A 26,177-nucleotide genomic window follows, 5' to 3' on the forward strand; every position below is an offset into this window, starting at 1 on the left:
AGCGAGGGAGGGGGGAGAAATTAACTTGAAATATGCTAGATTAGAATAGTTCTTTATTTCACTGCCCTTATATATGTAAGCAATGTGAACTTAAATATGAAACCTTGTAATCTGGCTGTTATCATTTACTGATGTACCGTATACACCCCTTTATTTAAGTTGAATTTTTCAGCACATTTTAAATGCAGTTTTTGTGGTAAATTTAGGTGCCTTGGCTGATATTCAAGTCAGCTTATACTCGAGTATATACAGTATATTTTGAGATAAGAGTATCTTTTTAAAATGAAGGACAATGGCAAAATGCTGCTGAGAGAATTCCTCTATCTTTAGATTCCCAAAAAAAGGTCTAAAATTTGATGACATTAGATCCCTTTTCAATGGGCCCTAGGAACTCCAAATTGAACCCATTTGATTAAACAACTTGATTTAGTGAAAACTGATAGGTCCACGAATGTGAAACATTCCAAAGGTTTCCCCTTTCATGTTTCTTACTCATAGACTCTCTCGAACCCCACACCTTCCCGTGTGTGCCAAAGGCCATGTCACCCTCTTCATTCAAACGTGCCACTCGGAGGGTACACAGGACTTTCCCAACTCTAGCCACAAGTCTCTTCCCCCAAGGGCACATTTGCCTTTGACTCCTTTTGTCTCCGGACTACCACTCTTTCCTTCCCATCCTCTGATAGTCCAGTAGGCTGTGATTCCAAATAAAGTCTGTTACTTGATATCTGAGTTTCAGCTCAGTTCATTTCCTATCATATGGTGCTGAAACACGGAAGAGGGCAGTGCTGGGACTGCAAAGACACTCTTAAGTTAATTGCCTTCTTGGACTGCCTCCCGCCCCCCTGGACCTGCCAGAGCAGGTATCTTATAGGAACGTTCTCTGCTTGCTGTTAGAGACCCTACATCCACACACTGGCTGATTGCATATTTGAGTTTCCTTTTCTTGAGATCTCTGCCCATCTTTATAGCCTTTTGGAAAGGTCCCTCTAGAAAATTCTGGTACCAGGTAGGAGAAATTGAGACCCTGGGGCATGGGACACCCAAAGAGTCTGATCTGCCTCTTATCCTATTATTCCCTTTATGGGAGTCGAATGGACTATTTGAGGATGCTCCTGGAGTCTGTTATATTTCTTGGGAGCTCAAATTTTACTCGCCTTCCCACCATGGGAAATAACCAATCTAAGTCACCCCAAAATTTGCCTCTAGTGTACCTAGTCACTACTCTTAAACCTCAAGGACTAAACCCAATTGTTAAGCCTCAATGCAAATTAGACAAGACTCAAAATGGCCACAGGAAGGCACTCTCAGTCAACATAACAGCAAGTTCTTAGAAGTTTCCTAATGCACGCCTTTTTCTATCTTCACTCTCACCCCCATCCATGTCAAAACTGTCCCTACTCCCAATTCCTGCTGGCTCAGGAAAAGCCCTCTCTCGGACAATGAATTTTTCTGTGATCCTTCCGACCATGTTTCTCTGTCCACAGCTGCGCCTGCCACCTCTCCCTCCCCTCTGCTCCAGCTTTCCTCCACCTCCTTATAATCCTCCACCTGTCTCATCTTCAATATACCCCACCCCTTTCTTCTGCCTCCTCTGACCCACTGTCTTCTACACCTCGATCTTCACTTCCATTACCCCCTCCCACTTCCTCCACATCACCACCGCCCCCCCCCTGCTGTTTCTTATGCTGTCTTCCCCTCCCCTCTGCGGCCACTGTTTCCACCCCACACCTGTTCATGCTCAGCCCTGCCTGGCTCAAACGCCTCTTCTATATATAACCGAAAATTCTACCTTCAGACCCCGCCCCCCTTCTCCTTCTCCGTGAGTGACTGGGACTGAGGGACCCCTTAAGTACATATTCCTTTTTCTGACGTTACCTGGCATGTTATTTATATTATTCTTACAATTATTTTATTACCTGAAGACAGGGAGTGAGTCTGGGTAGCAGCTCAGCAGAGAGGTGATGAAACTGATAACCATAACTGGAATTAAACCTGTGGGCTCCAGTGCAGGTCTCCGACGAGACTCTAACTGGAATTATCAACTCGGTCACGGGGACCGTACCCTCCGAGATGATATGGTTATACATCTCATTGAGGACTTACAAAAGGACCGATAAGGCAGGCAATTATGAGAAGATCAGAGAAATCCTTCAAGATCCAAAAGAAAATCCTGCCCAGTTTTCCTCTCTCCTCAGAGGCTTTCCTTAAGTTCACCAGGTTGATCCCTCAATACCATGTGGCACTTCTTTACTTCATTCGCACATTATCTCACAATCAGCTCCGGACATTAAGAGAAAGCTTAAAAGGCTTGAGGATGGTCCTCAAACTCCACAATGAGACCTATTCAATGTGACTTTTAAGGCTGTCAATACAGAACAGGAAACTGGAAAGGAACAGGAAAAATTAGCTAAACTAGAAAGGTAACAGGCTAAATACCAGATGCTTGCTAACACCCTTCTGGGAAATATGGGTGGATCCAGACCTATAAACACTAAGCCACAAATGGGTAAGCCATCCAGACCCTGCTTTAAATGTTCCCTGATGGGACAGTAGGCATGCAAATACCCCAATCCTTGTCCCCAGATAAAGCACTTCCCACAATGCAAACAAGGATGGCATTGGGGAGTTGACTGCCCTTTCTGCCCAAGAGCGGGAAGTATAGTCTCTTCCATGACACCTCTAGAACCACCTGCTCAAGACACCACATTGTCAGGGCTTCTAGGCTCCGAGATAGAGGACTGACCATGCACAGGGTTGATGACCCCAAGGTAACAATCATTGTCTCAGGTAAGCCTATTTCTTTCCTTTTAGAGGTGGGGACCACTTCCCCAACACGACGTGAACATTCAGGGCAAGCTTCTTTAGCACCCACCACTATCGTAGGAGTCTCAGGTATGGTTTCACAATCCCTCATTACATGCCATGCGTCTGTGTACTCTTTCTAATGTACAATTCTCATAGCAGTTTCTAGTCATCCCCAAATGCTCCGTCTCCCTACTGGGCAGATACACTCTTACTAAATTCAAAACAGTAGTAACTTTTCATTTACCGGGGGTCTCCCAAGCTCCAAACTTGTTGCTTCTTACAAGCCACACCAGACACTCCTCCTGCCTCCATCTCCGCCCCCAAATAACCCTAGTGTCCAAATACCCCTTAACAATTCCCTTCCTTTACCACCTGGCTCTAGTTCACCCACGCATTTGGGATGTCACTCAACCTCTGGTGCTTTGCACCACCAACCTATTTACATCAGATTGAAAGACCCCTAGAAGTTTCCTAATGTTCCTCAATACTCTAAAGCTCTCTGACACCTAAAAGGCCTTAAACCCATAACCTCAAAACTCCTCAAAGCAGATCTGTTTATGGTCCGCCCACTCTCCCTACAGCACACCCATTCTGCTGCCCATTAAGCCCAAGGGCAGCTACGGACTTGAAGATCTTAGAGCCATCGACTCTGCTGTCTTGACAATTCATCCTCGCTCCCAACCCTTACACTCTGTTCTCCACTATCTTGCCCAATACTAATTACACAGTTTTAGATTTAAGGATGCTTATTTTACGATCCCTCTCGATGAAAGCCTCAAGGCCTTTTCACCTTCATCTGGATGGATCTGGACACACTACATTCTTAACAAATGTCTTGCGGGGTCTTGCCCCAGGGGTTCATAAATGGCTATCATATATTTAGTCAAGCCCTAGCAACTGGCCTCTTGTCTTTAAACCTTTCCCCCAGTTTTCTCCTCCAATATGTGGATGACCTCCTGCTATGTAGCCCCTCTCCCCCAGACTCATCACACCACACCACACCAATGTTCTTCTAAACTTCCTAGTAGATAGAGGGGACAGAGTACAACTTTCTCTCCTCACTGTCATCTACCTGGGGGTCTGACTCACAAAACACTCCAGAGAGATGACAGTAATCAGAAAACAGCTTCCTGCTCAACTGCCAACTCCCTCTACAAAAGCTGAAGTACTTTCCTATCTAGGCCTCATGGGCTACCTCAGGCAGGCTATGGATCCCCAGTTTTAGCATGCTAGCTAAACCCTTCTACAAAGTGGCAAAAGTGGAATCTCACTGAACCTCTAGACCCAAATCTGTTGAAAAGTTGTACAAATCACTTCAATCTGCCCTGCCCTCAGCTCCTGCTCTTTCTCTCCCCGATCTATCCTCTTACCCCCATCTATATGTGACTGAGACTTGTGGTATGGCCATGGCAGTTCTAGGCCAGAAAATAGGACCCTCCTTCGCTCCTGTAGCCAATCTATCCAAGCAACTAGATCCTACTGTCAGGGGATGGGCCCCAAGCCTACAGGCCCTGGCAGCAGCTGCACTCTTGGCCCAAGAAAGCTTAAAAAAATTACCTTTGGCCAAGATACCTACATTAAATTGCCTCATCAATTGCATGATCTAGTCACCCATCGTGGTAAGTCAGCCCTTAAAACTTCTCATCTATAGTTTTTCATCTCACTTTTATTGAAAACTCAAATTTTACATTTCAGCCCTGCTCACCACTAAATCCAGCTACTCTAATTCCCTTTCTTCACCTCCAGTCCAACACTCCTGTACTGAAACTCTTGATTCCCTTGCCATTCCACTACCTCACATCTCTGCCTCACCCCTACCCGACTCAGATTGCACATGGTTTGTAAGTGGCAGCTCAACTCTCATTTCCAAGGGTGTAATCAGGCTGGCTATGCAAAAGTCAGCTTCTCAAATACTGTCAAGACATGTCCTCTCCTCTATAACACTTCATCTCAAAAGGCAGAGCTAATTGATAGGACATGAGCGAGCCTTAAAGTTAGTCAAAGATAAAAAGGTAAACATTTACAGATTCAAAATATTCTTTTCATAGCTTACATTCTATGCCACCATCTGGTGGGAAAGAAGATATAGGAAACCAAAGGGGAGACAATAAGAAATAGTAGCTTAACCCTGCGAGCTTTCGCAGGCTGCTTGGCTGCCACCACAGGCAGCTATTCTTCACTGCAAAGGACGTCAGCATCTATGGATGCCATAGCAGTGGGAAACAAAGGGCGGACACTGAGGTCAAGAAGGCTGCCCTACAAACTTCACATGATCTACAACTAGTAGCCATCCATCTTGTCCACCCTAACTACACCCCTACAGGAAAACAAGAATTTCTTTTGTTTTGTTCCTTTTCTTTTTCTACATTTTATTAGGGGCTCATACAACTCTTATCACAATCCACACATATACATACATCAATTGTGTAAAGCACATCCGCACATTCCCTGCCCCAATCATTCTCAAAGCATTTGCTCTCCACTTAAGCCCTTTGCATCAGGTCTTCTTTTTAAGAATTTCTTTTTAAAGGGACTCAATTTAAAGATGGATGATCATGACGGAAGCCTGATATATCATACCAGACACACAGAGAAAGTCTTGTCTAACGGACGTCCATGACACTCTGCATGTGGCATCTTTGACAAATAATAAAACCCATCTTTTCTCACCCTCACGTTTCCACAGTGCTCCAACAAATCACACAAGGACCTTCTGCTCCAGGACATCAACTCAGGGAGGAATTCATCCCTGATCATTTCCCACCCACCAGACAAGGGGACATGTCCTGGATAAGACTGACAGATTGACGTGACAAACATGCCCCCTCATTAAAAAGTCAGCTACCTGCTCTCAATGGTTGACACTTTCTCAGGATGGGTGGAAGCATTTCTTTCAACCTCTGACAGGACAAAACAAGTTACCAGGCACTCAGATGAAATCATTCCCCGCTTTGGCTTGCCAGCCTCCCTACAATCAGATAATGGTCCCATCTTCATCTCACAAGTAACTCAGCCTACCGCTGAGGCTCTCAACATACCATGGAATCTACAGGTACCCTACTGCCCTCAATCATCAGGAAAAGTAGAGAAGGCCAATCACATCCTTAAATCTCACCTACCCAAACGATCTGTTGAACTTCATCTACCCAGGACTCAGCTCTCACCTCTGCCTTAATATGTATAAGAGCCGCATCTAGCAAACTTCTCCTTCCCAGCCTCTTCAAGTTACGGTACTATAGGAAACATCCCTTCCTCATCACATCCGTTAGGAGACCATAATACGCCTTCTCTAAACCTTGTCAGACGTATCTCAGGACACATGCAAACAAGCACCTACCTCAACCTTATCACATTTATCAGTTTCTCCAGGACAACAAGTATTACTAAAAATCAAGACAACCCAGTCCCCTAGCACCTAAATGGGAAAGGACCATATATGGTCCTCCTAACTACTCCCACAGGAGTAAAATCAGGAAAACCTTCTTGGTATCACCTTTCAATGATCAAACCTTTCCCTTCCAAACCTCCATCCTCCTCATCTATTCCATGTAATAGGGGAATTAATCTATCCACCGATTCCTACTCCTTACAGGTATTAGGCCCAACAAAGTTCAAATTATTGCACGGGCTCTATCAAATTCCCAAGGAGAGAGATGCCCACACCTCTGCAGCGCCTACTTCAGGCCTTCCTTGAGCGAGTTATCGAGGATATGACCTGGTTCTGTCCGCTCGATAGCACCCCTGAAGTCGTCTTACTGTGGAATGAAGACCTCTGGTTACAGGGTACCTTGATGATATTTTCCTGTGAGGAAATTGAATTTTTTTCATTCCTTTTAGTCTGCTGCCTATCCCCGCCGTCTCTTCTATCATCAGAGATCCTGCTGTGTTAGCTTATCTGATAGGCCACTGTTTTAGTCTAGTCTCAGGAGACCCCTTCAGCATCATGTCTCACTGGGAGCCTTCTTTCTGGGTTCCTTTTTTTGGCATCCGTCTAGGACAGTGGTTCTCAACCTTCCTACTGCCGCGACCCTTTAATACAGTTCCTCATGTTGTGGTGACTCCCCAACATAAAATTATTTTCATTGCTACTTCATAACTGTCATTTTGCTGCTGTCATGAATCAGGAGGCGACCCCTGTGAAAGGGTCATTCAACCAAAAGGGGTCGCAACCCACAGGTTTGAGAACCACTGGTCTAGGAGCTGTCTCTCTGCAAGCTTGGAGCTGACACCAAACCGCCCCCTTACAGAAGTCTTCTGGGCTGGGGTCTTACCTTTAGGTGCTCCCTCATGTCTACGTCAAGAGGCTGGCAACAGATACCCCTCTGGACACACGGGCAATGTCATCCTTTATAACCCTACAGCCTTTACGATCAAGGTGCAAAACCTGCACAGCTCTACAGGTGCCCGGAACAAAGCAGAGAATTTTGGACAGGCAGAATAACCAAAGTTTGGGCAGGCACAAAACCAAGCAGGTGTCCCACAATACTTAGTGTATCTGTTGGTTCTACAAACCTCCAGTGCAAGACCAAATGCCTGTATAGAACTTAAAAGGCTCAGGGAAAGGTTCCGCAAGAGACGGAGATGCCAAACAAACAATCCAGACTGGCATCATAGGACTCAAGGAGCTAGCTGAAACCCTGGCTCCGTACAAACCAATAGGCCTAGTCAGACTCAGAAAAACAGCACCACAAGCTGACTCCCATGCACCAATTTCATCTCAGCTTAACACTACCCACCAACTTCTTAGCCACATGATGCACACCACACAGTATTGGTTATGCCTCTCTATCCAACAAAGAAGCTATCTAGCATCTATGGTTCCATCTTCGTGGGTAATGCCCAATATAACCAAGATATTTAAAAGTGGTCACTGAAGTACTTCTCATTTCTAATCAGGATGCTGTCTGCCTCTTGGCCCCTGAAGGGTTACAACCCATAGGTAATATCTACCGACACTTGCAGTAAAACCCTCTTTTGGCCAAATACTGAGACTCAATGTGCCTCGCCTGGAATATTTTCCCATGTGACATATTTGTCTACACCTGTATAGGCTGACTGGACAGGATTATGCATCTCCATATTTTTACTCCAGGCATGATTTTCCTAGATGAATAAGGCATGGACGACCCCATACAAAAAGACAAACCCACGCTGCACAAGAGTACTTGTAGCCTGTTCCCCTTGGCACTAGCACAGCGGCCCCTCTGGGAATGGAGTGAAAGAAATGGAAACTGCTACTCGTTTCAACTTCAAACCATCAAGAGAACAGCGCTGACACGGAGGGATGGGCGACACTCTTTTAACCCTATCAGCCCACATTAATTCCCAAGCAGGTATGGCACTACGCAATAGGCAAGCTCACTGCTGGGAAAGGGGGTCCTGTAATTGTCTAGGTGAGGAATGCGGTTACTTTGTTAATCAATCGGGCACAGTTACAGGAGAGGTGAAACAACTAAAGGAATGAATCCAACAGTGACTGACTAAAGGAGTTAGGGAAGACAGGACCCATATGGAAAAGCATCTTTGGCTCCTGGAAATCTTGGGCTCCACGGCTCTTGTCACTCGTGGGGCCTCTCAGTTTAATATGTGTAACTCTGTGCTGCAGGCCTTGTCTTTCTGTAGTTTTCAAAACTTTTTTTCAGGAACACTGATGAAATCAACGTGGAGCTGTCTATGGCTGGGTTCCAACCCCTGAAGCACTCACTGGACCATGCCTAGGCAGGACAGCTACCTACCTCTCCCCAGCCCTGTTCAGCAGGAAGCAATTCCAGATACCACCTTCAGCCCTATTCCCTATTATCAACAGGCAGGAATGACGGTTTCAGCTGGAAGTGAAACAGTGCCCAGCCATTCCAAACCGCCCACCCTTCCATGTTCCTTGCTCACAGATTCTCTCCAAACCCCACACCATCCCAGTGCACACCAAAAGCCTCTCATCTGTGCCAGAGGCCACGTCACCCTCTTCATTCCTTAAGCTACTTATATCAAGTCCTCTAGGTTCAAAGCATGTTCAATTTCATCTTAAAAAAACTCTGGAAAACAGCTTTTTTCTTTAACCTACCAAATGCACTGCTTGACAGAGAGCTATCCAAATTTCATAAAGTGAAGAAACAAGTCCCCAGATTATTCACTGTTAAGCTCCAGGATATTCAAGAGGTCTTCTGTTGGTCCATCTGTAAATGTCACTGACCATACAGTGACTTTTCCTTAATGGACAGGGCCAAACTTGCAAGAGAACAATTTTATGTTCTAGTTAATGGTATAGCTTTTAAAAAGTCTGCCTTTTAACACTGCTCAAAAACCAGGACAAAAATTGCTTCTTGAAAAACTAGGTACCAACCTCAGCTATATAAAATAAGCTGTTAATTGTGCCTTTCTTATGGTAATTAGAAGGGGGTATGTACACTGCTCCAACAGGAAAGAGAAGAATCTTCCCCTAGGGTAATTATACAGGTTCAATCAGCACTGAACTCTGAAATGGTCTCAACAGGGAAATTGGTACTGGTATTAACAACTTCCAAAAACAATGACTCACATAAGCCAGGCAAAAATAAGGCCACTGTCTTTGCCAGACACTCTCCATTAGTAGCAACTTTACTTGTGCAGCAATTGGAGTACATTTGGCCGAGCGCCAAAACCACTCAATAGCAGACCGTTTATAAGGTCCTTATACAGTTGCTATGAGTATTGGAGGCCACCAGTAATTTCTGCTTCAGAAAATCTCCAAGCAAAGTATTGCCAAATTTTGTAATTTCACTCAAATGCTTAGTCATCTACCGGAGTGGTTTCAATATTACTTCCTAAAGAAGGTTGGGGCTTTTTCCAAAGCCAAAATTTTAATAACATTTTTATGAGAGCCTTAAATAGTTCTTATTCTTCTTTTTAGGTTATAGTTGAATTAAAACTAATTTCTAACCATCATACTTTTCAGTCTATTTTCCTTGTTCTGGAGGCCACTTTTTTTCTTCATATATATATGTATGTTAATCTGTGAATTTATCTTTGTTGTACACTACCTCAAGTCTTTTGGGGGAAGGAGAATTTTCTTTAATTAGCCTTAAGAAGTAAAGATGGGTACAGTTTTGGAATCACTAAATAGTCACCTTGAGTGCTTGGAACTGTTTATTTAAGGGAAGGCTTGTCAGCCACTGGAATCTGTTTATAAAAGCTAGTTCAAGAAAAAAAGAATTTTTCCCCAAATAGAATTCTTTGGCATCCAGGTTGTGAATCAACAGAAGTTTTAGGATGTAAATGGAAATAATTATGCATTCGGTTCTTCATTATCAGAGAATAAGAGAGAAAATAATATCATACCTTGCAAAATATATCAATTGAAGCAGGTACAGCACTCCTTAAATTCATAGTTGTCACATGTTCAAATATGTTTAATAATATTTTCAGAGAAGGCTGCATGACACAAAAAATTACATGTATTTTTATATCTTCTTTCCTACATCTTAAGTTTCTTACACTTGTTCATGCTAGAATATATGTGTTTTCTAGGAAGTATTCAAATATAAAAATGTTAATTGATAAATTATACCAACGAGAAATATAGCAGACATTCACTTAAAATTAATGTGTGTATATAAACACATGTGCACACACATGTGTACAATTTTTCTTCAGGTTACTTACCAGTATTTTAAGCATTATCATGAGGTTCAATATCTGAAACACTTCTTTCAATAAACAGTGTTTGAGTAAAGAAGTCAGAAGGTCATTTAGCACTTGTACATCAAAGTGTATACCTGGAGGGAACTTTCTGTAGTATTCTATAAACATGTTTACTGAAAATGAAAATATATTAAAGTCATTTTAAGATATCCATGCTCTTTATTTTCTCTAGATAAATGTACTCTATTTAAATAACCATAATTATTCAGATGTTTAAATAATAAACACTTTAATTTTATATTAAAACTAAATATTAACATTTAACATAACATTTAAATCTAGGATTTAGATAGTATATATTAGTCTTCTTGAAAGGCACATTTCCAGTATCAGAAGGATTTAACAAAAATAAACTAAGCAAAAGTCAAAATAACAATCATATTTGAAGGCAACCAGACTTGAAGAAATGTGTTATCCACAAAGCCTAGGTTTAAACTGCCAAACCACCAGTCTCCCAGGGAATCAAACTGCTTCAGTCTTGAAGCAATGGCCTAATCACTTGTACGGAATTGTGGAGTGTGGGGATAGAAGCAGACTATTTTGATATCACCCTTTCTTGTTATGTTAACCCCGTCAACATTTTTTACTCTAGTGGTGTTCATCACTCCACTTTATTATTATGGAGTTTACGAAGAACTTTAACAGTGATTATTTTCATTTTTGTAAAAACCATTTTGTGTTAATTATTTGTACCAGCAATACCTGTTACAAGGTGCATTACCTGGTACTGCTTGGGAAGTAATACTGATAAAATTCAATAACACTATAGAATAATTAAAGTTGTAATTTCAAATAATTTAACACACAATATGATATAGTAAGAGTCAACTTTGTGATAAAAGTTTATATGCTGAAATTGTTTTGCCTGGGAAAGTACAGATAAATTTTTACTGATATTCACTCTGTAGTCTCTACAAAGCCAGCTATATATGAAGCAGACCAACTGATAATCACGTGTCTGCTACTATAACTGATTAATAAAGCATTTTTAAAAAGGGAACATGTACATAGAAATAATTTGTCAGCCAATGTGCAAATAGTCCACTAATTGATACATCATCCTTCTCATTTTTCTTAAAATTTTAATTACAATAACATTAATTCTATTACAGTTTTCCAAATGATCTTGTGTGGCTAGACTATAGATTTGAAAAGTTTTAACATTTTAATAATTTTTTATTTGAAATAATACATTGCTTCTTAAAAGAGTTTTGACAATTTATAATACACCTCAATAATAATGGGTACTTTTACTTTCTCTCCAATTAATTAAAAAAAACTCGCTACCATACAGTCACTGCTGATCATAGGAGCCAACAGGGTAGAACTGCCCCTGGGAGTTGTAAGGACTGTAACTGTTTACCAGAGTGAACAGTCCTATTTTTCTCCCCAGAGTGCCTGGTGGTTTTTAACTGCTGAGTTTTGGGATCATGGTCCAATGCGTCACGCACACAAGTCTGGCGAACCACATAAGGAACTAACTCCTGGATTTTCCTCTCCTGGATGGTTTCTAATTTTCAAACAAGGAAGTAAAGTTTCTGCTCAAGTCTGATCAGTAGCTGATTCGGCTCTGGTTATGTTTATAAGCTGTAATATTTTTATATTTCCAATATTAAATCTAAAATATCTGAAGCAAATATTTTGAAATTAAAATTTATAGGATCAATTTTATTATCTTTTGTATGTCCTTTGATTACTTTAAGCTAGGCCATTTTTAGATAAAACATTTTTATACCTAGAAAAGTACAAAATTTACTTTTAAAGTACAAGATAGTACAGTATTTGAAACATTTACATTAATAAATCTATATCAAGTAATCAATTATTTGATACCTGCACGTTGTAGCAAACATAACTCATTGATATTTATATATTTCTTAAACACATCCATGCATACCTGTAAAAGTAACAAAAATAAAATAAAATTATTTTTCATAGAAGCTACACATTTCAATCCTAGTTTTGTGCTTATATCCAATTTTTAAATGAGCTTAAAGCATTAGAATAAAAAATGTTGATACTAAGCTAACTCAGATTTGAAATAAATACTGAATCCATTACAAAAATTATTTTTGAAATAAATATTTACTGGTACAAGGATAAACACTCTAATGGGTTAGGACCGAGTCTAAAAATAAACTGTCCCACTCATGCCAAGCAGTGGAAGAAAGAAGTCTTTTTAAATAATATCCATATGGGAAAAATATGTATTTTGAGCCTTTTCTTACATAATAAACAAAAATTCATTCTAACTGGATGAGAGTGCTAAATGCACAATTCTCATAGACCAGTAAGAAAACAAGATCCTATATACCATAGGCAGGAAACATGGCTATGTAAAAATGACATCCACATGGGGAGTGAGTATTTAGCAGATGCAGGAGCTATCAGGAAACTGCAAGTTACAGCCACAGTGATCCCTACAAACCCACAAGTGTGACTGAAATGTAAAAGGCTGACCATGCCAAAGGCTGGTGAAATGAATCAACTAGAACACTCAGATTTTGTTGACTGAACTGTTATTGTTTTAACCACCACTTTGGAAAATGGTTTGGTAATATCTATTAAAGTTGAATATATACAGATCTTATAATCTAGCAATTCCAGTAAAAATCATCAGAATATATATATATATATTTCCAATAGACACAGAGTACTGGTAGCATCACTACTATAATATTCAAAACTATCAAAATATCGACACAGTAATATATTTCAACAAAATAAACTTTGATATGTTCTCACCACCATGGGCCAATAAACATCTGCAATTTATATATATTGTATAATGCAGACACAAAAGGATATTGTACACTCCATCTACATAAAGCACAGTATCCATGCTATTCCGAGTTCAGAGAGGAGCCCTCGTGGCATAGAGGAGTACGTGTTGGATTGCAAACTGCAAGGTTTGCCGTTTAAAACCACCAGCTGCTTTACATGACAAGGATGAGGCTTTCTACCATGGTAAACTATAAATGCTATTACTGTGTATACTTGAATAGAAGCCAAGGCACCTAATTTTACCACAAAAAATGGGGGGGCTTTTTCAGCATAAAAAATATGCTGACCACGTAACTAATTAGCGGTCACAATTTGCTCTACCCACTGTTGATACAAAATATCATTCTTTTCTTTATTGATAGAAGCAGTCTCAACTCAACAGAAGAGAATACATTTCCATGAAACACCTCGGCTTCCTGCTGTCCCTATTTTAAAGTGAGTGGATTTAACAGATCTTTCCAAAAGTTAAAAGCCGTTTTCTAGAAATGATAGGTATATTTATTTGGGAGAACAATTTTCAGAGAATTTTAATGTAATTTGTGGTAGTTATATAATTTCACGTCAACTTGAGGATATTGAGTGAAGGAGTGGAGTCTAGCCTGTCAATCAGGTCACAGCTTGATTGATGCCTCCTTGAGGGCCTGGCTTTCTCATGAGGATTCTGGGAACTTCCTCTTTCTCCCTTGGGATGGGCCATGGATTTTTCTCTCTGCTTCACTTTCCTCTGGTTGAGTCACTCATAGAGCTAGAGGAGCCACATGGAGACCCTTGCCAGAGCTGTTTCCACTGCCACTGGACCCCTAAGATTTTGCGCCCACTGACCTGCTATCTTCCTGCATTTTGCATCATTGCATATGACTGTGTAAGTCTGAAGAAGGATTTTTGGACAAGTATTAGACTTATAAACCTGATCTGGCCTGGGCTGGGATGTTTTCTAAATATACAATTACTAAAATACAATTACTGTTTGCTATAAAGCTCTTTGTTATATGTATTTTTAAAAACTCGGCTTATACTCGAGTATATATGGTATATATACTACTCATAAAAATGTAGAGGGTCACAGTGACAGTATTAGTTGTAGATAATGTTGAACTAATAGAAAGTTTAGTGGGCCTAAAGAGTTTTGAATATATGAAAGGGAACCCCAAACATACTGGAAAAAAGCTCTGCTGGGCAGAGATTTCTTAGTACGCATTTTTTTCTTGCTCCGTCAGCATCAAGCAATTCACTCTGAGTTAGTGCACCTAGTGGCGTCTCCTGGTAAGGTTCTCTGGTCACAGTGAAATTTCTCATAAAAGCAGTTTTGCTTGAACCTCATCTTTTTTGTGATGGTTGATTTTAAGGACAGTGGGCAGTTGTGAAATGTGGTTTCCTGCTTGGGCAAAATGCTACAGAAACTGTTGTGAAGTTGAGCACAGCTAACAGGGACAGCCTTATGGGAAAAACTGAAGTGTACGAGTGGTTTTCACATTTCCAAAAAGGTGAACTGTCAATTGATGACAAGACTCTTTCTGGATGTCTGTTAACTTCCCAAATGGATGAAAATGTGAACAAAATCCATGCACTTGTGCTCTAAGTTCCACGATGGACTATCGACGGATGGGGAAACTATCTGGACTATCTTGGGAGCTCTGTTCAGTGAATTTTAACGGAAAATTTGGGAATGAGAAGGGTTGCTGTGAAATGTGCGTCTTGGGTTTTTACTGACCAGGAAACAGACCATAGCGGAATCATGCCGTGCTTACAAAGAACAGCTCCTAAGTGACCCCGGTTTTTTCCCCCAAGGTCATTGCTAGTGACAAGACACGGTGCTATTCTTACAACCCTAAAAGCAAACATTAATCAACCCAGTGGAAGACGCCATCAACACTTGTCCAAAAAAAGCTCATCAAGTGAGATCAAAGGTCAGGACGATGCTCGTTTTTTGTTTTATGTGATGTGATGGGAACAGTGCATTTAGTTTGTTCTACTAGGCCAGACTGTTAATCAAGCTTTCTATTTAGAGGTTCTGAGGAGATTGTATAACACTGTGTGACAAAAAAGGCCTGATTTGTGGCAGATGGGGGAATGGTTTTGTCACCATGACATGCACCTGCTCATGCAACCATCTCAGTGCGCCAGTTTTGGGAAAAATTCAGCATGCCTCTCTTGTCCCACACCTGACTCACCTGACTTTGCTCCATGTGACTTCTTTTTTGTTTCTGCAAATGATGAGGGGCATGAAAGGATAGCGATTTCAAGATGAAGAAGAGGTAGAAAAAAAAACAAACAAGGAAGGTGTTGTCACCTACCCAAAACAGATGAGTTTGAAAAATGTTTCCAAGAATAGAATTGCAGATTTGACAAATGCATTAAGTGTAATGGAGAGTACTTTAAAGGTTGTTTTGTAAAACAATTTAAATACATAGCTTTGAAGGAAAAAAGTTCCATTTTTTTGCAGGGGTGGGGGGAGTACCCCTCATAGCTTAAAGCTATTAAGAATGGGAAAGAACCAACCAGTGTATAAAATAAAAAGTGGAGGCTAGCATTTAGCCATTCAGTGTGATTCCTCCAGTTTTGGATAGCAGTCTCAGAAATCTACAGGGCAGTTCTACTCTGTCCTACAGGGTCACTCTTGTGTCACAATTGACTTGATCGCCACTGACTTTTTTTAATAACAGGAGTTCATGAAAATCTTAGTTAAAATGCATGATATAGAGATATATACTTAAAACAATTTCTACTTTAAAGACTACAAATTTTACCTTTTCATCTCCTTGTTCAGGGACATGAGTAAACTTGCACTGTGATCGTTCACAGCCACGTAATGAATTAAAATGAAACTTGCAATATCTGTGCGGTATTATTAACCCTAGAGGCTTCTGGAACATCTAGAATGTTAGATAAATTCATTTTTAGTGTTAACACGTACTGTAATCTAATGAGAAGGCATTTGAAGCAACCAGAAATATTATGTAATAAAAACAGTATCAAGATAAATGGTTTGCTATTTTGGTAAGAAAAAAACAAAACTCCATGCAACTTATAGTTAAGCAAAATGTAACACAAGATAACTAATAATATATAATTGTAAAATGTACATGAAATAACTAATAATATATAGTTGATCAAGGATTCATGGGGGGTGGAAGGGTGGTGGAGGGAGGGGAAAAAAAGAGGAGTTGATACCAAGGGCTCAAGTAGAAAGAAAATGTTGATGGCAACATATGTACAAGTGTGCTTAATACAATTGAATGATCGATTGTTAAAAGATTGGTAAGAGCCCCTCAGTAAAATGATTAATTTTTGAAAAAGGAAAGAAAAATTGATTTACAGTAATTTTTCCCTTACTATACAGCAAGGTTATTATTGTCTTACTTTACATGGTTTAAAAGGTATATAGTCCCTCCTCCCTCCTGTGTACATGCTGCTGCTTTATAAAAAGTCATTTCTATGGTAATATGCATTATATTTCAGATGTATTTATTACAATCAAACCCTTTCCTTAGTGTTTCTGATTAATAAAAAGGTAAATGGTAGAACTAGAGCTTTTTACAACATCCCTTTCCAATAATCAGCTGTTTAATACCGACAGCCTCTATTTTAACACAAAGTAAACACTCCTTTGTTTTCTGTTTTGGCTGTTGCTACTCTTCTGTTTTCAAGCTCGTGTTATTTATGAGAATCCAGTCATTATGTATTTTTTGTGCCTCTTGTCACCATTTCCTATTTTAATATTTGCACAATATCCGGAACAGTACAAAAATGATCATAGAGAAGCCAGAAGGACCCAAAATAAATGTTTTAAGAGATTACTTTAAAAATAAGTTGTGTGGGGGAGTACTTACCCCTAGACTTTTCTCTCTCTTAAATATTTCATAAGTTTCATAATTCTGCAACTTTAGAAGGGAATGTTTTCCTGGAAATCTGAAATCTAGAAATAATTACCAGTGATATTACATACCAGTGTCAAAACTTATTCTTTCCAACAATGGAACAATGGTCACTACTAAGTACAATAACCTTTTACTTGGGAAGACGCGTGTTCGGTGCACAGATGGGGCTGCCATGGGACGTTTCTGTGAGACACGGAGTCGCTTACACTTTAGGTGCTTTTACATGTCATAAGCCCGGATTTCAAATTGTCAACTTGATACACACGAAAGACAAGGAGCCCGGTGGTTGACTGAATCACTGCAGGATCGGCAGTTCAAACCCACCAGCTGTTCTGCGAGAGAAAGATGCAGCTCTCTGTGCAGATTTACAGTCGTGAAGCCCGCTCTACAGAGCAGTTCTCCTGGGTCTTGGAGGCAGGCTCACACCAAGTTGAAAGAGACACTACTGACAATGGGCTTGACTTTGGACATTATGTACACTGAAGACAATGGTTTTAAAATCTTACAAAGCAGCATAGAGCAATGCACTCAAATGATAAGCCTAAAGTTAAACAGACAAATATTACACACATTTTTCTATGGGGAGAAAAGTTCTGACAAAGCAAGGTAGGAGTCATATCCCTTCTAATTTATAGTCTAAGATGAGCAGCAGAGCATTTAAAAATATTACTTTCTAAAGATAAAGAAACAAATAATTTACTTAAACTATTTTCAGTTTTCAATTTGGCAGCATAAAGATATAATCTGCAACCAGCTTATGCAATTTGACCGTATTTTGCATTATTAAGCACGTAAGCCCTTGTAAAATAAAATAGGTGGCCACTGTGGGTCTCTGTCGAGAGTCATTGGGCTCTTTGGACCCACTGGGTAGCATCAAGTTAGCAATGACAAGGTGTGTAAGGGTGAAGCATGAGCTTCCCACAGTGACTTTATAGCTTCTGAATGATTTTCAGTGCCATGTAATGGATTTAGTCTTATAAATTATAAAAAATTATCACAAACTCTAAAAGACATGTACACATATACCCTATTGAAATAAGAACTTTAAATGTTCCTATACTACCATTGTCACATACAACTATTTGAGAAATTTCTCGATCTTCAAATTTTAAGATAAGTTAAAATTTAACAAAAGTCTCAAAAGTTTAAAAGATATACTTTTGTGTCTTTGGTGGAAAAATTGCTTCTCTATTACCACAAGCCAAAGAATGTTATTAAGAAAACAGTACCATTCATCCAGGGTCTCAGGGCTGTGTCTTCTTGAGGAGCACTCAGACTTCCAGGTGGCACCAAGAAGTACAGAGGTTTAGGGCCCAGTGCTGCTAATTGACCTTCACCAGTCACAATCTCTGCAGTTTTCAAATCTTTGCTGGGTGACCATAAAAATCAAAATCATAAATTTAATTAATTTTTAAGATAAAGAGAATTAACTCAGAAGAAATGTAATGAGATCTACATTATACAGTCTATGGTTCTTCAATAGTCAAGGACTCTAAACTACTAGATCCTTAATAAAGTGTTCTTAACTAGAAGCTAATTGTTGCTGAATGACAGGTGTATGGGTAGGAGTACGGAGTTCAAACTGGAGTAAAACATTCTGGATCATGCCAGACATCATGGTTGAGGAGGAACTATACAAATATTTTAATTCAGGAAAGGTCATCCAATGATTCTACTGTAAATGCAACAAAATAAACAAATGATACATTTTCTCCTGGACAGGTATTTGCTATAAGTCTATACACGTACTTAAGTGGGTCCTTTGGGGAGAAGCATAACATCTGTCACTGTTCCTAAACAAATTTGTCTGTTTCCTATTGTGTGAGCTCTGCTATCCCACTTCAGAAAAATTTAATCTGGAGGTCATTTATGTAGACAAATAACCTAAGCAAAGGTGGAGGCAGGGGTGTGGGAAACTGAGGACCTGGCAGGAAGGGTGCGTGGTGACCACGAGCTTGGAAAACTAGCACTCCCTTTTAGAGGACTGTCTCCACAGTTCCGAGAGGATGAAACCAAATGGACATAGTCCCCAGGAAAACCCATTCTGTCTCCCATGCATGCCTGGCTTCTCACATGCTCAAGCAGTTAGAGCAGCGGTTCTCAACCTGGGGACTGTATCCCCTAGGGGTCGAATGACCCTTTCACAGGGGTGGCCTAAGCCCACTGGAAAACACACAAATATTTCATAACGTTTAATTACATATTGTTTTGTGATTAATCACTATGCTTTATGTTCTATTTGTAACAATGAAAATATATCCTGCACATCAAATATTTACATTATAATTCATAACACTAGCAAAATTACAGTTATGAAGTAGCAATGAAAATAATTTTATATCCTATGCCTTTGTCTTTCATTCTTAAAAGAGCAATTGACACCATTTGTTTCTTGCTGCTGGATTCTTCCTTTGACGTGCCTGTTCTCTAGAGGGCTCACTCACGATGAACACATTGCTCATTTCATTCTATGTACTAACGAGAGCATCGCAGGCCTATTACTATAAAACCTTATTGTTGAACAACTCGACTGCTCTTCTCCAGATACTGGAGATCAGTCCCCTGGGCCTTGCTTTCCTGTCTCTTTTTCTCTATAATCACACACTTCCCTCCTAAGGACCCGTTTGACTGTGGGGCTGGACCTCACACAGGGGAGGAGAGTACCTCAGAGCTGAGGAACAGACATAAATGATATGAGCTAAGATTAACACTTCACCTCAAATGCTATCATCTTTTATCTTAAGGACTACCTGCTGAGAATTTGTATTTCCACCCCAGATACACAGAATCAAACTCTGTATTTTCATAAGCTCCCCAGGAGATTCTTATGCATACATCCTGAGCTCTCCCCCCGCCCCTCCCTCGCCCAATCAACACGATTAGGTTTCAAAGAACAGGTCTTTGTGTGAAAGTTGGCATCATGAGAAATGGATGATGATCTTATCAGATCATAACACGGAAGATAACTAGTCTTACATGGCTACCAATACATGACTACGCAACTGCCCAATCACTGAGATTCATCACCCAGCCAAGGTGACACATAACTTTAACTTCACATCCTAGTGCTGATTACTGCCAGACATATGCCACTCAGAAACAGACTTTACTATTGTTGTAAATGCAGCAAAATGTCAAAAAATAACAAGCTCTTCCAGTAAATGTGAAGAGGGTGTGCACAAGAACTGCCTGGGGTCTTTTCATCTAGGGTCAGGGGCCTGGTGGCACAGTAGCTGCTAAAGTCACCGGCCACTCAGGAGGAGGCGTTCTACTCCCATAGAGAGCTGATCTCAGAAACCCCCCGAAGCAGTACTCCTCTGTCCCACAGGGCCCCTATGAGGCAGCACAGACTTGGTAACAGTGAGTTTGGTTTTTATCTAGGGTGAAAATTCTTTTCCTCAGCAGGTCATCAAACTGGCATGAACTAGTTTGAAGACATGAATAATAAGAATGGATTTCTGAGTGTGTGTGTCGGGGGAGGGAGGAGATGAAATTTGGAAGCTTTGATGAAATTAATACACTTTCACATAAAACATTACGGAATTTTATCGATGGAGAGTATCTAGTACAATCCGTTTACTTTGAATTGGGTGACTAAAGCCCAGAGTGATACAATGACCTGCCTGATACCACTTTTTTGGTCACTGTGGTAGAGAGTCAAATTGATAAATCTCTACAGGCTTTGCAATGACACTATTTTAATTTGTAAGCTAAATTCTTTCAGTAGAAAAAAAAGTTAACTGTCCCTTTTTGTTTTCATGATCTCCACTTGGTCATGCGCCATACTGGACTTCAGTGTCAATCTAAAGTGATTCTCACACTTGAGATCAGCTGGAGTCTTGTTGAAGCACAGATTAATAGGGCCCATGCTTGGAGTTTCTGATTCCGTAGGTGTGTGTATTAAGTTCCCAGGTCACTTTGCTCCTCCAGAGACCCCACTTTATAAACAAATGCCTCACATACTAGGATCTGAACCTATTCCGATTATGTTTGGTTACGTCATCAGCAAAATGAGGAAGTCAAGAGTTGAGTCAAATGGTTTCTGAGGTTGCCTTGAACTCTAATTTGTTTTTTCACGTGTTCTGAGAATACTGCAGCTCGTAGTACTCATCACTGTGTCTATAAATTAGGGAGATGGTTCATCTGTCCCTCAGACTAAGGTGGACTAGGAAGGCCTGGGAAGGTTTCGGTCAGAGGAAACACTAAGAATCATATTGGTCAGATTTGATCAATGGCACTGCTCAGGACAGGGTGCTTTGTTCCACAGTCCAGAGTTATCCAGTGGCAGTTAACAACAATAACGCCCCCATTAGAGTCCCTAGATAGCCTTCTCAAGTTTTTATCACTAGCTCTTATTCCTTCATCAAAAACAATTTGCTCAGAGAACTTAGTGGCAATTTTAAGGATCACATTCACATTAAGGTAACTTAAATTACTCATTTACCTGAGTAATCTGATATAGTAATAAAATCATATCCACATAAGACATACTAGCATAGAGCCACATATTACACTTACAGACAAAGGTTTAGTGATGATTTTGAAGTTATGAAATTAGAAAGGATGTTACAGACCTTTCAAAGACTTCACAAATATTTTCTTTTTTTTCTTTAAAAGGCACCTTGTCTGTGACTCTATCCTGTTAAAAGATAGGGTTACATAAGTACAAGCAAACATCTCTGCTAAGGCCTACTGGATTTATTAGTATGTATTAAATGACCATTAAACAACCTATTTGTGACCAACTCTGCAAACAATTTTACTCCACATTATTTGAAACACTTAAAAATTTCCGCTGCTGCTTAGGAGTAAAATGAATATAAACCAACTCATTTTTCCAGCTTTCAGTATCATCTTTAGTTATACACACCATCATTTCAGACTACTGTTGTTTCTTTTTATTCAAGGAAGTTTTTATTGATTTTTATGTTTTATTATTTTTACAAGTAGAAGTGAAATTTATCTTAAATTAGGAATATTTAAATGCACTTTCAACATAACTCTAATAAAGCATACATTCATAGCCCATAACCCTGACACCTCAACTGGGTATACAACTGAGGAGAAACATTGTAAATCATTTGAGAAGCATAAAGCATTAACAAATGGAAAGACACACCATGTTCTTAGATGGGAATGTTGAATGATGAAGTTGTTAATTCCTTTCCAAGTAGTTTATATACTAAAAATATACTTTAAAATGTGAACTTAAAGCATTATTTGAAAACATGAGGGAGAAAAACCATGAAATATTTAGATTTGTTAAAAACTCTTAATATCTTTCAAGGCAAGCCTTCCTTATGTTTTCTAGTTTTTCAATTAAAAAAGAGGATACAGTAATCGAGCAGGAATTAAGCAATCAACAAAACCAAATAAAAACAAAAGGAAAGTAAAAGAATAGTTCCTTACATAAAAATCCTGAGTTTACTAAAGCTGGTGTGACTGTGTGAAGGTACCATTATGTGGTCAACACTAGACTAGAGCTGTTAACAAGCATTACATGTGATGGCATGAGTTGACTTTAAGTAAGCGATGACCCTGTGTAATATGCGTGGGCCTCATCCAATCGGTTGAGGGCCTTAAGAGTGAAGAGGGAGCATTTTGTCTGTGCTGTAATTTTTCCAAACTCCTCACTCTTTCTGTCACTTGACCTTCAGGTTTTGGGGACATAAGACTGTTGGAATCTCTAGCCTCTTGGCCCACCTACAGATTTGTACGTGTCAGTCTCTGCCACTGCTGAACTGAACGGGCCATTTCCTTAATAAAATCATTGTTTCTGTGTTCACGTGTCTATCTTAATTGTTCTGTCCCTCTACAGAACCCCAAAGACAAATGGCACTTAAAATGTATGAGGAAACAATTTAATAAATAGTAGAGAAAAATCAGATACATTTTAGGGTCATTAAAGATTTAAGTATAAAAAGAAAAACTTTGAAAGTAGCAAAATAAAACAAAGGTAGAGATTTATGTGAGAGATAACAGGTTTAACTACTTAAATTTAAAATAGTTTCATGTGCTCGAATTTCAAAATATACAAAAGTCATCTGCCAAAAGAAAAAAGGAATTCCCCCCACACTCTACCAAAATAAACTGTAGCTGAAAAACTTACACATAAAACCTTGGATGGGTCAGGAGAAAAAACTTACTCAGGACATAAATATTTCTAGAAAGATGGCTTATAACTGAGAAACTACAAAAGTGATAGACTTGATTAAAGACACAATGAAAATTTCTTCAAGGTAGAAAGCTTTTAAACCAAGTCAAAACACAAAAAAATAGAAAAAAAGTATGGCAACATGACAAAGAATAAATATATTGAGCAAATATGCCATGCATTTCTACAGATAAAAAAAGACAAAAATCACAGAAGAAAAAACAAAAAAGCCTATCAAACTAGATCTAATAATTATTGAATATATTTTTTAGAAATGAAAGCAAAATACTACCATTTCAGGTATACAAATACTGAAAGCACACACACACACACACTGTCAGGACATGTTAAAGGATGTCCTTTGGGTAGAAGAGAAATGGTATCAGATAGAAACATGAATGTGAAGAGATTGAAAATGCTAAGGACTTGAGCATAGACATGATTGTTTAGCTGTACATCTCTTTAAAAGATAACTGACAAGCAAGAAACTAATGTAATTTGAGGTTTTAAACTTATTTGTCAGACAACACTAGCATAAAGACTGGGTAGGGAGAAATCGAAGTACACCTACTCCTCACGTATAGACATGGTTAGGCTCCAAAGACCAGGCGTTGTGAAAATCAGCATTGTGCAAAAATAGAGGATGACCACATCATTTCATCCCTCACCTGTACTGTGAATGTTCTGCTGGTACCCTGCTAAGGTCATTTGCTATGTTGCCCTGCCCCCATTTGCTTTAGGAGAGTGTGGTCCCTACTGCCACCCACAGGGAGGACCATCATCCTCCAGTCAAGGTGGCGCACACATTGCCCTACTTCCCATCCTCAGAGTCCTTCTCTCTACTGCCTCTACCATCTTTTCAGGTTGAGTAGCCCTGGCTCATCCCCTCAACAACTCCCAAACACCCTTGGTGGCTTTGTCTAGGGTGGTTGGGCCCTTGTCTGTGAGCAGGAGGGCCTAGGTGCGTGCATACAGGAGAGGGTACATGCTTCCCGCTGAGTCCCCCACCAACCCCTTACTGAGTTTACTTGGTTCTCGCTGGGTAGCCCAGCCTTGTTCTGTCCCCATGAGAACTGACAATCTAGAGCTTCATCTGTGGTCGTGATTGCCAAGTCCAGTCTCTGCCCTTGGCTTAAAATGTTGCTGCTGTTGGCCACCCACCCACCCTACTTTGTCCAGGTAGCCAACTCTCACCTATTCCTGCCAGGAGGTGGCATCAGGGAGGCATAAAAGGTTGCTCAGGTGCTAGTCAGGGGCTACTCGGCTCCCTCTAAACATGCCTTTTCTAGTCTCTGTTGCCCTGTGTCGTGTCTGCTACCCTCGGGGCTAGGATCTGGGGCCAGACTTCGGGGTTCCACTTCCTTCCTGGCTCCACGGGTGGCCCACCTTCAGGATACTGGATGTGCATGCTCCAACTTCAGCTCTGTGTTAACACCCAGGACCCACCAGGCAGCATCCCATCTCCTCTAGTCCCACTTTAGCACCCACTCCACTCTGTCCTGAACCTGGGAGCTTGTTATGTTCTCCAACCCTGGGAAGCGAAATACTATGCAGTACAAGCTTCTTTTCTACATCAATACAGGGTCAACTGTCAGGGACCTTTAATGCTAGAAACTGCAATGCTGAAGCAATGAAAGAAAGAACAACTAAACAATGGAGGGACATATCATGTCCATAGATTAAAAGCCTCAACATGGTAAAGAGGCCAATTCTCTCCAAAGTGATCACAATATTAAATTACTACCAAGGTAAATGTAAAATGTGCCATATATGGAGACTGAGTATAACTGATATGCATAAGATACAAGGTCTCTAGAAAAGACTATATATATGTATGTAAAAAGAAAAAAATTTTCCTAAAAATTCACAACTATATATGGAAGCAGAAGAGAAACAGAGCAGATGTCCTGTAAATCAACTTGCCATTTAATAACCTGAAATATAAAGTAAGAAGAGATAGCAAAAATTTGCTAATCTCCAAATTTGGGGGCTAAATTTTCCCCCCAAAAACCATTTTATTGGGAGTTTTTATAGTTATCTCATCATTCCATAGTTCAATCACAAGCAGTATTTTACAATTGCTACTACAAATTAGTTTTAAAACATTTCTTCCTTCCTGAACTCCTTGATATCAGCTCCCTTTTTACCCACCATCCCCCACCAAAGCCTCCCAGGAACCCTTCCTTATAGCCCCTCAGGAACCCTTATTCTATGTTGTAGAATAGGTTCATCAATCCTGGGTTTCATATACTGAAAAACAGAGTAAAATCTAACAACAATTCAAGAGGGCTACTGGGGGCTAAATTTTAAAGGGAAATATTATTGACTGGGAATCTTAAGCAATTAAGCACTCATCTATTAGCCAAAAGGTTGGTAGTTTGAACCTACCCAAAGGCTCACTGGCAGACAGGCCTGCGATCTATCTTCTAATGGTTACACCCTTAAAAGCCCCATAGAACTGGTCTACTCTGCATACATGGGGTATCCATGAGTTAGAATTGTCTAAATGCCAACTAACCAAGGCAAAAAATTTACTAAGTCATGTGCTGTCTAGAGTTCGTACTTTGAAGCTTACCATGGTATTAGAAGAATAAATGCATCATTCACTTCCTTTAAGCAAGATAAAGAATTCCTACCACCATGAAGAGGCTGGTGGTGTATAATGGGCTACACAGTGGGTTTTAACCAAAAATCCATAAGTCCAACACTCTCAGCTGCTCCAGGGAAGAAAGACGAGGCTTTCTATGCCTATAAAGAGTTCCAGTCCTGGAAACCCACAGGCTGTCCATCCTGTCCTACAGGGTCACTACGAGTCAGAGTAGACTCAGTGGCAGTAGGCTTGGCGTTCTGGGTCACCAGAAGGAGAAGCCCTGGTG

General features: G+C 40.1%; 1 protein-coding gene across 1 annotated transcript in view; it reads right to left on the reverse strand.

The window, feature by feature from the left end:
• TOPAZ1 (testis and ovary specific TOPAZ 1) overlaps nucleotides 1-26,177 on the reverse strand; it is a 91,476-nt gene that overhangs the window by 37,789 nt on the left and 27,510 nt on the right. Inside the window, exons 5-12 of the mRNA XM_075555566.1 lie at nucleotides 23,629-23,635; nucleotides 21,722-21,779; nucleotides 18,377-18,516; nucleotides 17,100-17,185; nucleotides 16,017-16,142; nucleotides 12,319-12,382; nucleotides 10,447-10,598; nucleotides 10,123-10,215 (exon numbers count right to left, since the gene is read on the reverse strand). Of these exons, the coding sequence (XP_075411681.1) occupies nucleotides 10,123-10,215; nucleotides 10,447-10,598; nucleotides 12,319-12,382; nucleotides 16,017-16,142; nucleotides 17,100-17,185; nucleotides 18,377-18,516; nucleotides 21,722-21,779; nucleotides 23,629-23,635 (726 nt within the window). The remainder of the gene's footprint in view (nucleotides 1-10,122; nucleotides 10,216-10,446; nucleotides 10,599-12,318; nucleotides 12,383-16,016; nucleotides 16,143-17,099; nucleotides 17,186-18,376; nucleotides 18,517-21,721; nucleotides 21,780-23,628; nucleotides 23,636-26,177) is intronic.

Source organism: Tenrec ecaudatus, chromosome 8 (assembly GCF_050624435.1).
Source record: "Tenrec ecaudatus isolate mTenEca1 chromosome 8, mTenEca1.hap1, whole genome shotgun sequence".
NCBI classification, from domain to species: Eukaryota; Metazoa; Chordata; class Mammalia; order Afrosoricida; family Tenrecidae; genus Tenrec; species Tenrec ecaudatus.